A 13196-nucleotide genomic window follows, 5' to 3' on the forward strand; every position below is an offset into this window, starting at 1 on the left:
ATATATATGACTAATAAACATACGAAAAATACTTAACTGCATTAGGCACCAGAGAAATGCAAACTAAACTCATGACATATCTCTACCCATGTATCAGAAAGGCTAAAAATAAGTTGAAGAGGCTGGAACTCAGACTGTTAGTGGGAATGTAAAGTAGTAAAAACTTTTGGGGAAATCATTTGGCCATTTCTTAAAAAGTTAAATCTATTCTTACTTAAAATTGCACTCAAATATTTACCCCAAAACTGTATGTGAGTATTTCCACCAGCTTTATCTATGTGCACGAGTCCCAAAAATATTATGTGAGGAAAATGACCTAGAAACAAGAGTGAAAGCTATGTATTTCCATTTATAGGAAACCCTGGAAAAGACAGATCTAATCTATAGTAACAAAACGGATCTACAGTTACATACTTCTGGGAAGCTTTGAGTGACTGGGAAGAGGCCCCACAAAACCATACCAGATGATAGAAATGCTCTAGATTAGGATCATGGTTGTACGCTTATAGTGGACTCAGTTTAATGTATGTTAATTTTATGTCAAAAGCTGGGTTTAAAAAAATAAACTAAGCTTTTAAAAAGGCTCTCAGTACATGAAAAAGGAGGGAGGCATACTTTTATCTGAAGAAGTCATGAGGGTACTGGAGCAAGACACACACAAGCACAGGAAAAGGGATGTGAGACAGTGTAAGCAAAAACACTGTATGCCCTGCTGCAGAGGGTTTCCCCATTCTCAAGGGCTGGAATTTTCTGTGTTGGCCTTGAAATTCCACACTCAGCTTACATATCCCAGTGTAGGATTTCCCAAGCCATTAAACAAAGATGAGGAGATGCCTATTTGATTTTCAGCAATTCCCCTGGGGCCGGCAGCCTGGTTTCCAGCTTTGCTCTCTGCTCCCTCCTGTACTGCAATCAACAACCAGTCTTCTCTTTTCTCAATCTGTCTGTTTGGCTTGCTTCCTGGACTTCCATGTTATTTCTGGACAACACCTTTCCATGTCCCCAACGGCTTGGTTTCTATACATTATCTGGCTTAATTTGAGATAGTCAAAGACTCAAGAAATGTTGAAAATGAATATCGCTCATTCTCTTTTCATCCATAATCTGAATCACACCCAGGTTTCAGTTGTCAAGAACTGGAAGCCCAGGTGCGGTAAAGAAAGCAATGTGATGCATCTAAAAATATTAAGGATAACGATAACAATGAAAATAGGGAAGGGGTTGTAGAAATAGAGGAAAGGAGATGAGCGAGGAGGCAAAGGGGATTAAAGAAGAACCAAGATGTGTTAACGACGTGTACCTACTCCCGAAAAGGCATGCAAACCTCAAGAACTGCAAACACATTCACTGTTGACAGAATAATTTTTTTAAAAAAGAAAGCAATGGGGGAGGTTATAGATATCCTGATTTTGAGTGAGGGAGGGAGCAATATCACAAATATCAGAGTTAATGCTAACGGCGAATTCTTCCTAAGTGCTCAGAGGAGAATTTATGTATGCTTATCAGCTGTATTTTATTTTCAAACATGCTTCAGATTGCCATTTCCCACGACTTTGTTTTTCATGCTCATTTGCTAATACACTAAAAGTTTAAACGTGGGAGATTTTATCTGTCTGAACAGGTAACTCCAGGGCAAATTGTCATATGCAACAAATGTCAGACACTACACACAACGTGGGCGACCATCCCATTAATCTCCGGCATAACAAGAAGTCTGCATGGTGTGACTATGGTAGAGACTGCAGAGAAAGAAGGATGTGTCAGGCTATTGAGGAGACATCCTTATCAAAGACGAAATACACATTTGAATTTCAGCAGGGCTACAGCCTGGTTAGACTCATCAGAGTCAGGAAAGGTCTGGGAAACCTCCTCCGTCATACCTAAATTATTTATTTATTTATTCTGGGGTACCGAGTATCGAACTCTGGTCCTTGCGCTTGCGAGGCAGGCTGCGGAACCACTGCGCTAAATCTCCGGCCCTATGCCTGGATACTTTAAGAGGGTCCTCATAGTTTGATATGTATCATATCTAAGTTGTGAAATTGAATCACACAGCTTGAAAAGGAAGAGCTTTAATTTTCCACTGGAGGGAAAATAGAAGCTGGCTTTTGTGGGTGTGCTTTCTTCTATTTCTGTCGTTGTTTGCAGGAGGGAACTTCCGATCCTCACTTCCTCAAACCTCTGACAAACTGTCACCTTTTGACCCCAAGGTGAATTGCATTGTTGAGGAGAGCTGTCTTCATTCCCCGTCCTGACCCGTCCCTCATGCTGCTGAGGCTCTTGCTGCTGCTCTGTGGTGAGTTGGACATCTGTGAATGGGCGATGGGACACCGTCACCCTGGGGCCACCTCCTGAAGAGCGAGGGGCACTGCTCAGGACTAAGCTTCAGTCTGGCAATGCTCAGGGATATTCAGGGTTTCTCAGAGCTGTACTTCCAGCCAAGTCAGGCAGAAAGTGGTAGACAGACTAACAGAAAGCCAGATATTTTAAGAAAAAAGGCACTTCACTTCTTGTCTCCTAGGGACGGCTCCCTCACTCTTCCTTTTCACTGTCAATTCTGGATTTATACTTAGTGTTTTTAACAGTCCCCTCCCATACAACAGATTGGACTCTCATTTCCTTGTTCTTCTTTTCTAACAACATCATGTCCCTCTATCCTTTGTGGAGTCCCCAGTCCTATTTTCAGACCTTAGAATTTATCAATCATTTGTTTTCAGCACCCTTCCCCACTCCATTAAATCTGTAGCTCACTATCTCCAGCCCTGCATTTCTAACATGTCTTCACCTCCGCAGGATGACTGTTCCATGATTAAGTGCTGTACTTTATGTGCTCACTCCTTGTAAGACTCAGCTTAGATTCTGCAATCCATCATCCACAGAGTTCCTTTCATTTCTCCTCCCCTGTTGGGCTGTCCTGATCAACACATTTTTCTGCCTGCTTTTACCTGTGTGGGAGCAGCCGGATGGGATTTTAAACAAAAGGCACATCCTTGTGGATTTGTCTCCATTTAACTTGGAGCCCCAATCTCAGCTGGCCGTCAGCACCGCCAGGCAAGTCTCCTATGCTTTTATAGTCCTGTTTTCCTACTCATGATGACTACTATGTCACACCTTTTCCTTTCTCCTCAAGCATATCTCTTTTTACTCTCAATTTATCATCTTGCTTCATATTTCATTGAAAATATGAGAGCAGCCAGAAGAAAATCCCTTCATATTTCTACTGCCAGATCTCCCAACTCACCTACCTATGTCTGCACTCATCCTCTGCCTGTTCTCCCAGCGCCCTAAATGCATTGTCCCTCATCCTGTAGAAGATAGGGCTCTCCACTTACATATTGCACAAAACCCTGTTTTCTCCAAAAATTTGTTCCATCATGAAAATATTTCTCCATTCTAGATTATTTCCATAAAGATACAAATATGCTATGATTTTTTTTTCAGGACTGGGGATTGAAGCCAAGGTCTTCACATTGAGCTACAACCCCAGCCCTTCTTTAATTTTGGCACAGCGTCTTGCTAAGTCACTAAATTGCCCAGTCTGGGTTCACACTTTTAATCTTCCTCCTGCCTCAGCCTCCCATAGTCCCCATAGTCTTGGGATTATAGGCATGTGCCACCCTGTCCAGCTTCCTATTAGTATCTTTAATTTTCAAATAATAGAAATGTGACCTGATCGTTGCTCTGTTCACTGCACCTTTACTGTCTCCCTCTACCAAGAGTTCAGTGAGTTAGTGTCCCTTCTTTCACTTCCTCCCATCCTTTCTTGATTTAAACTTCATCTTACGTTACATTAAAATTCACAGTTTTGAAACACTGATTTTTGCAGGGGTTTAGAGTCACGTGGCCCTCAGCACAATCAAAATACAGAACATTTCTAACACTTCAAACATCTCTGCATATTCTCCATCTTGTCATGGCCAGATCTTCTCCCATTCCTAACCCCTGGCAGCTACTAAATTACTCTGGGTCCCTGTCCTTCCTTCTTCTTTATTCTTTCTCAAACTCACTTCAGTCCACTTCTGCTCCTATGCGATGCTGAACCTGCTCCTTTGGACATAGCCCACCACCTCCACAAGGCAGCATCCACAGGTCACCTTCCACTTCCTTTTCATTTGGCCTCTTGGGGGCACTCGATGCCTTTGGCCACTCCTGGAACCAGGACCTCACATGGCTCGCAGAACAGTGGATCCTGGCAGTTCTCTTTCCAACTTACTACTGTACCTGCTGCACTTCAGTGTCTTTGCCAGATCCTTTACCGACTTCAAGGTGCTGACAGTTCCCCAAGTTGATACTTAGGCTTCTCTTCTTCCTCCATGCCACTTCCCCCAAGTCACATCATTGCTGTCACCTGATGTGCAACTTTAACTTTAAACTCAAGCTCATTTCTCCAGCTTTGATCTCCTCTTAGAACATTTTTTATATATTCAATGGTCATGCAGGTGTCTAATAGGCTACTTAAACACAATCAGAGATCCTGATCTTCCACCTCTATCCCTAATAGTACAAAACTTAACCTGTTTTTCTCTATAACTTCCACATTTCACTACCAAATGTTCTATATTTTGATCGCTGCCATTTTTCTGGCAGTTGTGGCCAAAACTTATAGGTAGGACTTAATTTCTCTCTCTCTCTTCCTCTTTCTTCTTCTCTTCCCCCTTCTTACCTCTTTTCCTTCTTTTTACTTTCTATCTAACCCATAAGGAATTTCTGTTGATTCTGCTCTAAAATTTTATGCTAAAATCTGACCACTTCCCATCATCAGTGCTGCTCAATCTGATCTATCATCGCCACTCTCCTGAATTCCCACTAATGTTAACCCTGCTTCTCTTGCACTTCTACAGCTTGTTTTCTTCAGTGTCAGAGGGATTTTATGAATGTAACTTAAGCCAGAACTGTCCACGGCCATGCATTACATCTGGAATGAAATCCACAACTGTTACCAACTCCACAAAGATGCCCAGGGCTGGTTTGTGTCTCCCTCTGCATGCCAGTGTCTACCTCTGTCCCCAACTTGCCAGCAGCAAACCCATTCTCCTTAGATGAACTCATTCCCCCTTAGGGTCTTCGCATTTGCTGTTATCTCTACCAGAGATGCTCCTTCTCCAATACTCAAAAAGCTTTCTACCTGATTTAATCTAGGTAGCAATTCCAATTTCTACTATTTTGGAATTTATCTAGACAGTCAAAACTATCTAAGACGCTGTAATTTAATTTTCTGCTTTAGCTGGACTCAGTGGCACACATCTATAATCCCAACACTAAAGGATACTGAAGAAGGAGGATCACAAGTTTGAGACCCCCCAGGACAACTTAGTGGGACCTTATCTCAAAATAAAAATAAATAAAAAGGGCCAAAGATGTAACTCAGTGGTAGAGTACCTCCAGGTTTGATCTCCAGCACAGTACTGAAAAAAAAGTGTACCGTACTTCACTTTTCTTGCAGCCCCAATTATTCTCTGAAATCATAATATATGTCTATTTTTAAATTGACTGTGTCGTTATAGTGTAAATTCCTTGATACCAAAGACTGATGCCCCTATTTACTTAGTGTTACACTGTACCATGCACAATGTCTGGCATGAGGTAAGCACTCAAAACTATTTGTGTATGGATGAACAAATAAAACACTATTTATGTCTGCTCCATTGATTCCCTCCTCCTAATCAAGAAAATCAATTGTTGATAGTATTTAACTGAAAAAAGTGGGCGTCTCAAGCTTACCGGGGATTGAACTCGGGTCCTCGCGCTTGCAAGGCAGGCCACCGAACCGCTGAGCTAAATCGCCAGCCCTCAGGCTGTACATAGTAAAGATAATAATGATAAAATATTTTTTGGATACTAAGCAATTCTTGGGCATAATTCTAAGCACTTTATGGCTAACAACTGATTTAATTCTCACAAAAGCTCTGCAAGCAGGTACTGATATCATCTCCATTTTACAGAAAAAGAAATAAAAGCAAAGAGGAAGAGTATTTTTTTCAAGGTCACACAGTTTGCAAGAGGAAGATTAAAGATTCACCTCTCTGACACTTTGTAACAAAGCCTGCATTTTCTCCAGAATTTTCCCTTCTTGACCATTATGCTATCCTATGGTCAAATGCTTGGGCTAGGAGAGAATCTTTGGAGAAACGTGCATTCCTTCTCTTAACCTCAACTTCCTCTGACCTAAAGCTGGTAAACCAAGGACCTGAGGCCTTGAGCACGAGCCCCTTACACACTTTGCCTGAAGCTGTTACTGTGAGTGAGGCTGTAAGTCCAGAGCTGGATCATTAAGACTTTTGAGAAGAGCAAGTGGATTGGAATAAGGGTCTTGATGAGAGACCAGCTGAGTCACTAAGAACAAAGGCACTAGCTCCTTATCACAGAGGACTAAAGCTATTGGAAGTCACTTTATGGTCATGAAAATAATCATATTTTGGGGTGGATGGTTCTATGGATATATGAAATGTGGGAAAAGGAACAGAGAAAGAAGGGAGGGAGGGAGGAAGGGGAAGAGGTAACAAAGGAGTGAAGAAGAGAGAAAGGAGGGAGGGAGAGGAAAGCAAAGGAGGGAAGGAGATGATGGCATGGGGACGGCATGGAAGAAGGACAGCACATTTCTGGAAAGGCCTTCTGGGGAGGAGTTCGACTTTGTGTGACTGTGGAACTTACCGCTCTGCCCTGACACCTGTTGATCTCTCTTCCAGCTCCACCCTGTGAACCTGCTGGTGAGTTTCACTTCCTGTTCTTCCTCAACCTGTGGGTATTTGTCACTCAGGTTGGCACGGGAAGCCTGTGGGTGACTAGGCAGCCCCTGCCAACCCAGGACACACCCAGTAACTATTGCTAAGGCGTACGGGCATCAGTAGCTCCCCAGGCCCTGGCTGCATGGACTTGTGTCTGCTCACTGGGTCTTACTCTGACCTCCAGTAATCTTATTTCTAGATTAGAGGGAGATTTGTGAAGGAATTTTCACAAAAACAAGCTCAAATCTGATATATGTGAGAATTGTTCTCTTGTGCACAAAATAGTAACCAACTACAGGGTTAAAAGTGACTATCTTGCCACCCCAAGAGCACAAGATCAGGAATTCCTATAGCCAGAGGAGTCAGAAACAACCTTCTGGATTCTTCATTTGGTGTTTGTGCAGCTGAGCCTTCTGTTCATGTCATGCCTGCCCTGTTCTCCTTCTCTTGTTTACTCCTAAGCCCGGATGCCCAATTCTAGCCTGAGGAGAAACTCAAAGCCACATAAAGTAAATACAATTTTCAGGTATTTTTCAGGTACTTTCTGCTGCCGCCGAGTTATCTGAAACAAACTGAACTGCAGGACTGAGCACCAGACTCTTGTAGTTAGCCAGTCTGGCTTCCTACGCTATCCCTTCCTGTTTCTTCTCAGGAGACTCCATGACAGGTGCCTGAGTGCATTTAAAGAAAAAATATTTCTGGGCCAGGGATTTAGCTCCTTGGTTCTGGCGACTGCCTTGCAAGTGCAAGGACCTGAGTTTGATGCCTGGTACCCCCCCAAAAAAAGAAAAAAAGAAAAACTATTTCTCTGCTTAGCTTCAAATCTGTGCTGCTCATCAGTTCTTCAGGAATCACAATTTTCCAAGGACAGAAAGTATTCATTATGTTATGTTCCAGGACAAAGAGAACAATTTAGCCACCATGGTTAGAACTGATGCTTAAAAAGACCCAGGGAAGAGCCTTCCAGGAGGAAGACTTGGAGATCACAGATATGGCACGAGGATTTGTTCCTCAGTGATCTAGAGCACTTGGCATTTTATCTGGTGAAAGGAAGAAAGAGGTTACTTCTAGGAAAATTGATAAAATTTTTCAATGTCAGAGGCTCTAAGTTTTGAATCAGCAAATACCCAAAGAGTCAGTGCTATCCGGGTTTCTAACATTTCATGGGCTGCTGCAACTATAAGGAGAGCTAGGCCTCAAAGGATACATCCCTGAGGCTTAAGATATGAAGTAAATTTACCTCTCATATACTGACTTCTACAGAAGTCTGTTCCACATCAAGACTGGGCTCTGCAGACTGTGGGTCCCAGGCATTTTTGGGCAAATGCACTCTTTCTTCTAATATAAACAGCAATAAAGGAGACAGGACGGTCAGCAAAAAGAGGATCAAGTCCCTCTGTGTTATCCCACACTGACTGACCCTCCAGACCCCACGCTATGTCTTTGAAAGAGATAGAATGGGTCTGATCTATCAGAGGGAAAAGCAACTGAAACAATTAAACTATATGGTTTACAAAAAGATGCAAAAAAGTATTAACTTTTACAAAATTTCAAGCTTCACCATCTCCAAAGCAACTCCAACAATCTCCTTTGATGTCCCTGTACTGACTTTAAGAAAGGGGTTTTAGCTGAAGGATACAAAAGTCAAACTATTTAATAACACCAAGGCCCAGGTAAAGGTTGCTTTCTAAAGTCAGTGCCACTCCACAGCGGCAGGATGTGCCAGGATGAGCAGGTTCATGGCAAAGGGAAGTCCATGGGCCACTTAGGGAAATGGATGGGTATTCAGTGAATCCAGCTACCAGAAAACACAAAATGCTTATTATCATGAACTTGGAAACTCCTTACCCTGAACTTTGTGTTTAATCTTCTCTAGAGCTGTTTCCACGTCCTATGCTGACAGCCAAACCCTTACAGCCCATGGAGGGGGACCAAATGACCTTGACCTGTGAGATGTGGTCCCCTCCTCAGAAGCCAGATGTCCAGATCCAGTTCTGCTTCTTCAGAGACGTGCAGATGCTTGGGTCAGGCTGCAAATCCTCCCCAGAGCTCCGAATCCCAGCTGTGTGGAGCAAAGACTCAGGGTCCTACTGGTGCCAGGCACAGATAGTGGCTTTTGGGCTCACAAAAACCAGCCTGATGTCTCAGATACATGTGCAGAGTGAGTGTCCGAGGGGCTGCTCTTCCAGAGTCAGCGCTACAGGGAGGAGGGTAGAACATTACCTACTGGCCCTCTTGGATGGTAGATGTAGAGAGCGAATTCCAGCTTTAAGATCAGCATTGCAAGAAAGGCTTTGTGGAAAATGGTGTAGAACAAAGTATTGGAGAAGGGCTTATGGAATGGCTTGATTTTGAAAGATAGAATGCAGAAGGTGTTTTATTGTTCTGAACTATCTTATTCCACGACAGAGCTGATACTTCTGACATCTTCTCCTGTGAAGACCCAATATTTAGGACTGCCAGAAGGCCAGATAGTCTCAGATTTGCTAAACACTCAATACTGGCAAAGCTGAATCCCTTGTCCACCAGTGCAAAAGCCTTGAACAGCTCACACACCAGGTGCTGCTATAGTGCTTCACAGATGTGGTTCCTCAAACCCCTTGACTGTAGGAAAAGACTAACATTACGTTCTCCATCTGTAGATGGGAAACAGTCTCAGAGAGTAATTTGATCAAGCACATGCAGCAAGTATGAGTTGGAATCAGCATTCATACCTAGACATTTTGATTTACCATTTAGACTTTAATCACTATACTACTGTGCCTTTACAATTAAAGCTTGAGAGTCAGGGGAATGGGAGCTATGTTGTCTTAGGGAAGAGGGTGATGCCATATTCTCCATGCTATAGTGAAGTTGTCTTTCTTATCCTGTGATCATCAATTCGACCAAATGATTCCAACTCAGAAGAACCCCACTCCCAACTTAGATTATATAAATCATTGACTTTTAGCAACTTTAGCTCTCAGGATGTGGCACTTATTCCTTGTCCCTGAAAATCTCCCTACTCATGGGCACTCTGTATTATCTTGTGCTCCTGCAGGAGTCCCTGTCTCTGATGTGAGCTTGGAGACCCACCCCCCAGGAGGACAGGTGAAGGAGGGAGACAAGCTGGTCCTAATCTGTTCAGTTGCTAGTGGCACCGGAAACATCACCTTCTTCTGGTACAGAGGTGCTCTGGGTTCAAACTTGGAAACAAAGACCCAGCAGTCACTGAGAGCAGAACTTGAGATCTCTTCAGTGCAGCAGGAGGATGCTGAACAATACTACTGCGCAGCAGACAATGGCCTAGGCCCCAGCCTCAGTGGGCTGATAAAAATCACTGTCAGAAGTAAGTTCCACTGCTCACAGTGTGGGCAGCACACCTCTTCCATATTGCCCAGGGCTACTTTGAGGAAGTCCAGTGTGGCTGGACTGTAGGTCTACTGCACCCTCAGAGACTCCTTTCTGATAGCTTGTTGTCTCCCCAGGTCCAGTGTCCCGCCCTATCCTTACCTTCAGGACCCCTGGGGCCCAGGCTGTGGCAGGGCATGTGGTAGAGCTTCACTGTGAGGCCGTGAGAGGCTCTCCTCCGATCCTGTACCGGCTTTATCATGAGGGTATCATCCTGGGGAACAGCTCGGCCCCCTCTGGAGGAGGAGTGTCTTTCAACCTCTCCCTGACTACAGAACATTCTGGAAACTACTCCTGTGAAGCTGATAATGGCCACCGTGCCCAGCGCAGTGAGGTTGTAACACTCAATGTTGCAGGTATATCTCAGACTATGTAACTGTCTTGGCGTCTTTCTCAGCTTCGTGCAAGAGGCTCGCTGACACAACAGTGCTTCTGGTGGGGTGCTACCGAAGATGGGACTTCTACACGTGATGCTGTTATGGGCGATATTTGTGAGGGGCATGGAAGACGGGGAGGGTTCAGTGCCTCTCTTCCTCATTGGTGTGATGAAGCTGTAGGTTCCTAGGTAAATAAGTAAGTTCCCATGCTAGAGTAAATGTTCTGAGCTAAACAGAAAATTACCCACCCTCTTCATTGCTCTTTTTATGTTCCAAATATCTCTCTAAATATTCATTATTCCTAATTTCAAATTCAAGACATGGTGTTCGCTTAATCCTGACTTAAATGAAGTCAGAGGATAGCAAAATTTGTTACCAATACCTCTACTCCAGCTATAATTTTCCCATTATTATGTTATAAAGTAATTCTGGGATTAGAAGCAACTCTTCTGGCATTTTACTAGGCTTGGTAATGAGTAATCCTACTGCTATTCTTGCTTGTCTTATTTTAGTATTTTGTATGGGTATTGAGAGTGAATTCATAGTAAGTGTTCTTGACAAAAAATTTTTCCCAAGTAAAGCAGAAAAGTACTGTAAATTCCTCCCAGGAAAGGCACACTCCGGGCACAACCCAGACTCAAGATGTCTGTTCTCCAGACTCCAATCCCTTCCTCATGACTCACACACAGGTCTCTCCCTTCAGTGTCTGTCGGGGAACGGAGTGATCACCTTACTTCAGGCATCAATGAACGGCTTCTTGGTGGCCTTGGTCCCATCATTTTTATGGCCTTGCCATTTGGCTACTGGCTCAAGAGAAAAATAGGTCAGTATTTATAGAGATTGATATTTTGTTACTGTAACCTTTGGTTTCACTGAAATAGACTGGCTTTGGGGTGTGTGTACTACAAAGGAAAAATATACGCTTTTAGCCATTTTATCTTTGGATCTGCTCTGTACCCCCTCTCCCAGATACTTATCAGATTTGTGCAATATTTTAGTAAAATTCTTTGTCACTCATGTGGCATCAGTTCAAGTTCAGATGATAGCTTATTTGCTGTGATTTCATTTTGGTGTAAAAACATAACCATTTCACACAGTCATGGGAAAACTGTTTAGCATCTCATCCTGACTATCTCTTAGTTCTGAAGTCAATCCATCAAGTCTTAGGGCAGTGGTGGCATCCACAGAGGGCTGCTTTTGTCATTGAAAGCTCCAAAAGGTTCATCATCACTGCCTCAGGGTATTGTCATGTGCCTTTTTTCCCCCCTGAAATGCTCATTCACACATGCACAACTTTTAATCTTTGCTTTTGACTCTTCAGCTGAAATGTCATTTTCTCCAGGTTGTCTCACCTGATCGCAGGGCTTGAAGATGTTCTCTTATTACGAATTCCAATGATTCTGCTTTCTACTTTATCCCAACTGGTGGTTCCCCATTGACTTGTATATTTAACCATGGTTTTCTGATTGCCACTGAATAAGTTGGAGATGGGGCCAAAAAGGACAATATGAAATTCTTATTTAAATTCCACACCTCACCAGCACCTTTGGGCACTCCTCTCTTGTCTAATGCATCTATGGCACCACATGCTCTGAAGAATTTTTGGCAGGTGTAGTTGCAAAACCCAAAACAAGTGTTCAATGATCTGGCTGAAGTCCTAGCTCTGGTACTTACCGCGTGCGGGAAGGTCTCTTTAACCAAGCCCTATGTCTCCTCATTCGTGACACGGAGGCTCTGTCACTGATGGCTGGGATGTCCTCTGGGCACACATTGATTCATACAGTGGACATGCTGGGCAAGGGCTCCGTGGAAGCACTAATAGGGACGGCTTCCTCACTAATGTGCACACTCATTTGCTTGACTTACAGGAAGACGCTCAGCTGGGGATCCCCTCAGGTGAGCTCTCTGCTTTCTCCATCTGTATCGATAATGCAGAAAAATCTTCTTTTAACATTTGAGTTGTCCTCTGTCCTGAGCTTTTATCCTGTCTTGTCATACCTAAAACACGTCTGAGTTCTCCTATTGGCAACTGTGAAAATTCACTTGCTATTTTTCTTCTTTTAGATTTCATGTAATAACTAATTACTTTAAAGCATTTCACTGTTTTCCCTATGAATCCCCCTTAACACAACTTCAGAATAAGAAAGTTTCATTGCAAGCTCAGAACATCTATTCATTCATTCAAGCAGTCAGTCAATATCTGGGGGTTTTAAATTTTTCTTTTGACTGCTGAGAGGTGAATATAGGGAAAGATCTTGAGAGTCTTAAAGTGCATCGGGGAAGATAAGATATATGCATATTCTTGTAATGCAAGACAGAATAATAAACATGCCAAAATTGTTGATGAAATTCTTTAGAAGCTTACAGCAATAAAATATTTAAAAATATTTCTATCTAGGGACGGCAATGTTGAGTTGATGTATTTTTCAGTGTTATTGTTTATACCAACAATAAACAGGTGTTTTTTTTTCCAAATCACTCTCAGTGATGGCGTGCATGAACATATTTTCTGCTATTTCTTTTTCAAGTTGTTTGCTCTAGTCAAGTACCTGTTTTCCATGTGTCTTTCTTTAGCATTTACTGAGCCCTTATGATGTGAATAGCCAGTGGTATAGCCGATGTTGCAGTGAACCAGCTGCTAAGGACTTATACTTATGGAAGAAGTACAGTACAGTAACTATGAAGCACTCCACACAGCATTTAT

The 13196-nt window shown here is 42.9% G+C and overlaps 1 protein-coding gene and 1 long non-coding RNA gene across 2 annotated transcripts in view; one reads left to right on the top strand and one right to left on the bottom strand.

Moving 5' to 3' along the window:
- Nucleotides 1-10272, bottom strand: part of LOC104874048 — a 16938-nt gene extending 6666 nt beyond the window's left edge. The window contains exon 1 of the long non-coding RNA XR_783651.2: nt 10218-10272. This is a non-coding gene — a long non-coding RNA (uncharacterized LOC104874048). The remainder of the gene's footprint in view (nt 1-10217) is intronic.
- Fcrl1 (Fc receptor like 1) overlaps nt 2226-13196 on the top strand; it is a 13873-nt gene continuing 2902 nt past the window's right edge. The window contains exons 1-7 of the mRNA XM_010641023.3: nt 2226-2296; nt 6687-6707; nt 8602-8886; nt 9766-10053; nt 10193-10471; nt 11196-11315; nt 12361-12388. Of these exons, the coding sequence (XP_010639325.1) occupies nt 2266-2296; nt 6687-6707; nt 8602-8886; nt 9766-10053; nt 10193-10471; nt 11196-11315; nt 12361-12388 (1052 nt within the window). The 5' untranslated portion in view covers nt 2226-2265. The remainder of the gene's footprint in view (nt 2297-6686; nt 6708-8601; nt 8887-9765; nt 10054-10192; nt 10472-11195; nt 11316-12360; nt 12389-13196) is intronic.

The sequence above is a fragment of the Fukomys damarensis genome, unplaced genomic scaffold (genome assembly GCF_012274545.1).
Source record: "Fukomys damarensis isolate Sample0158 unplaced genomic scaffold, DMR_v1.0_HiC HiC_scaffold_19, whole genome shotgun sequence".
NCBI lineage: Eukaryota > Metazoa > Chordata > Mammalia > Rodentia > Bathyergidae > Fukomys > Fukomys damarensis.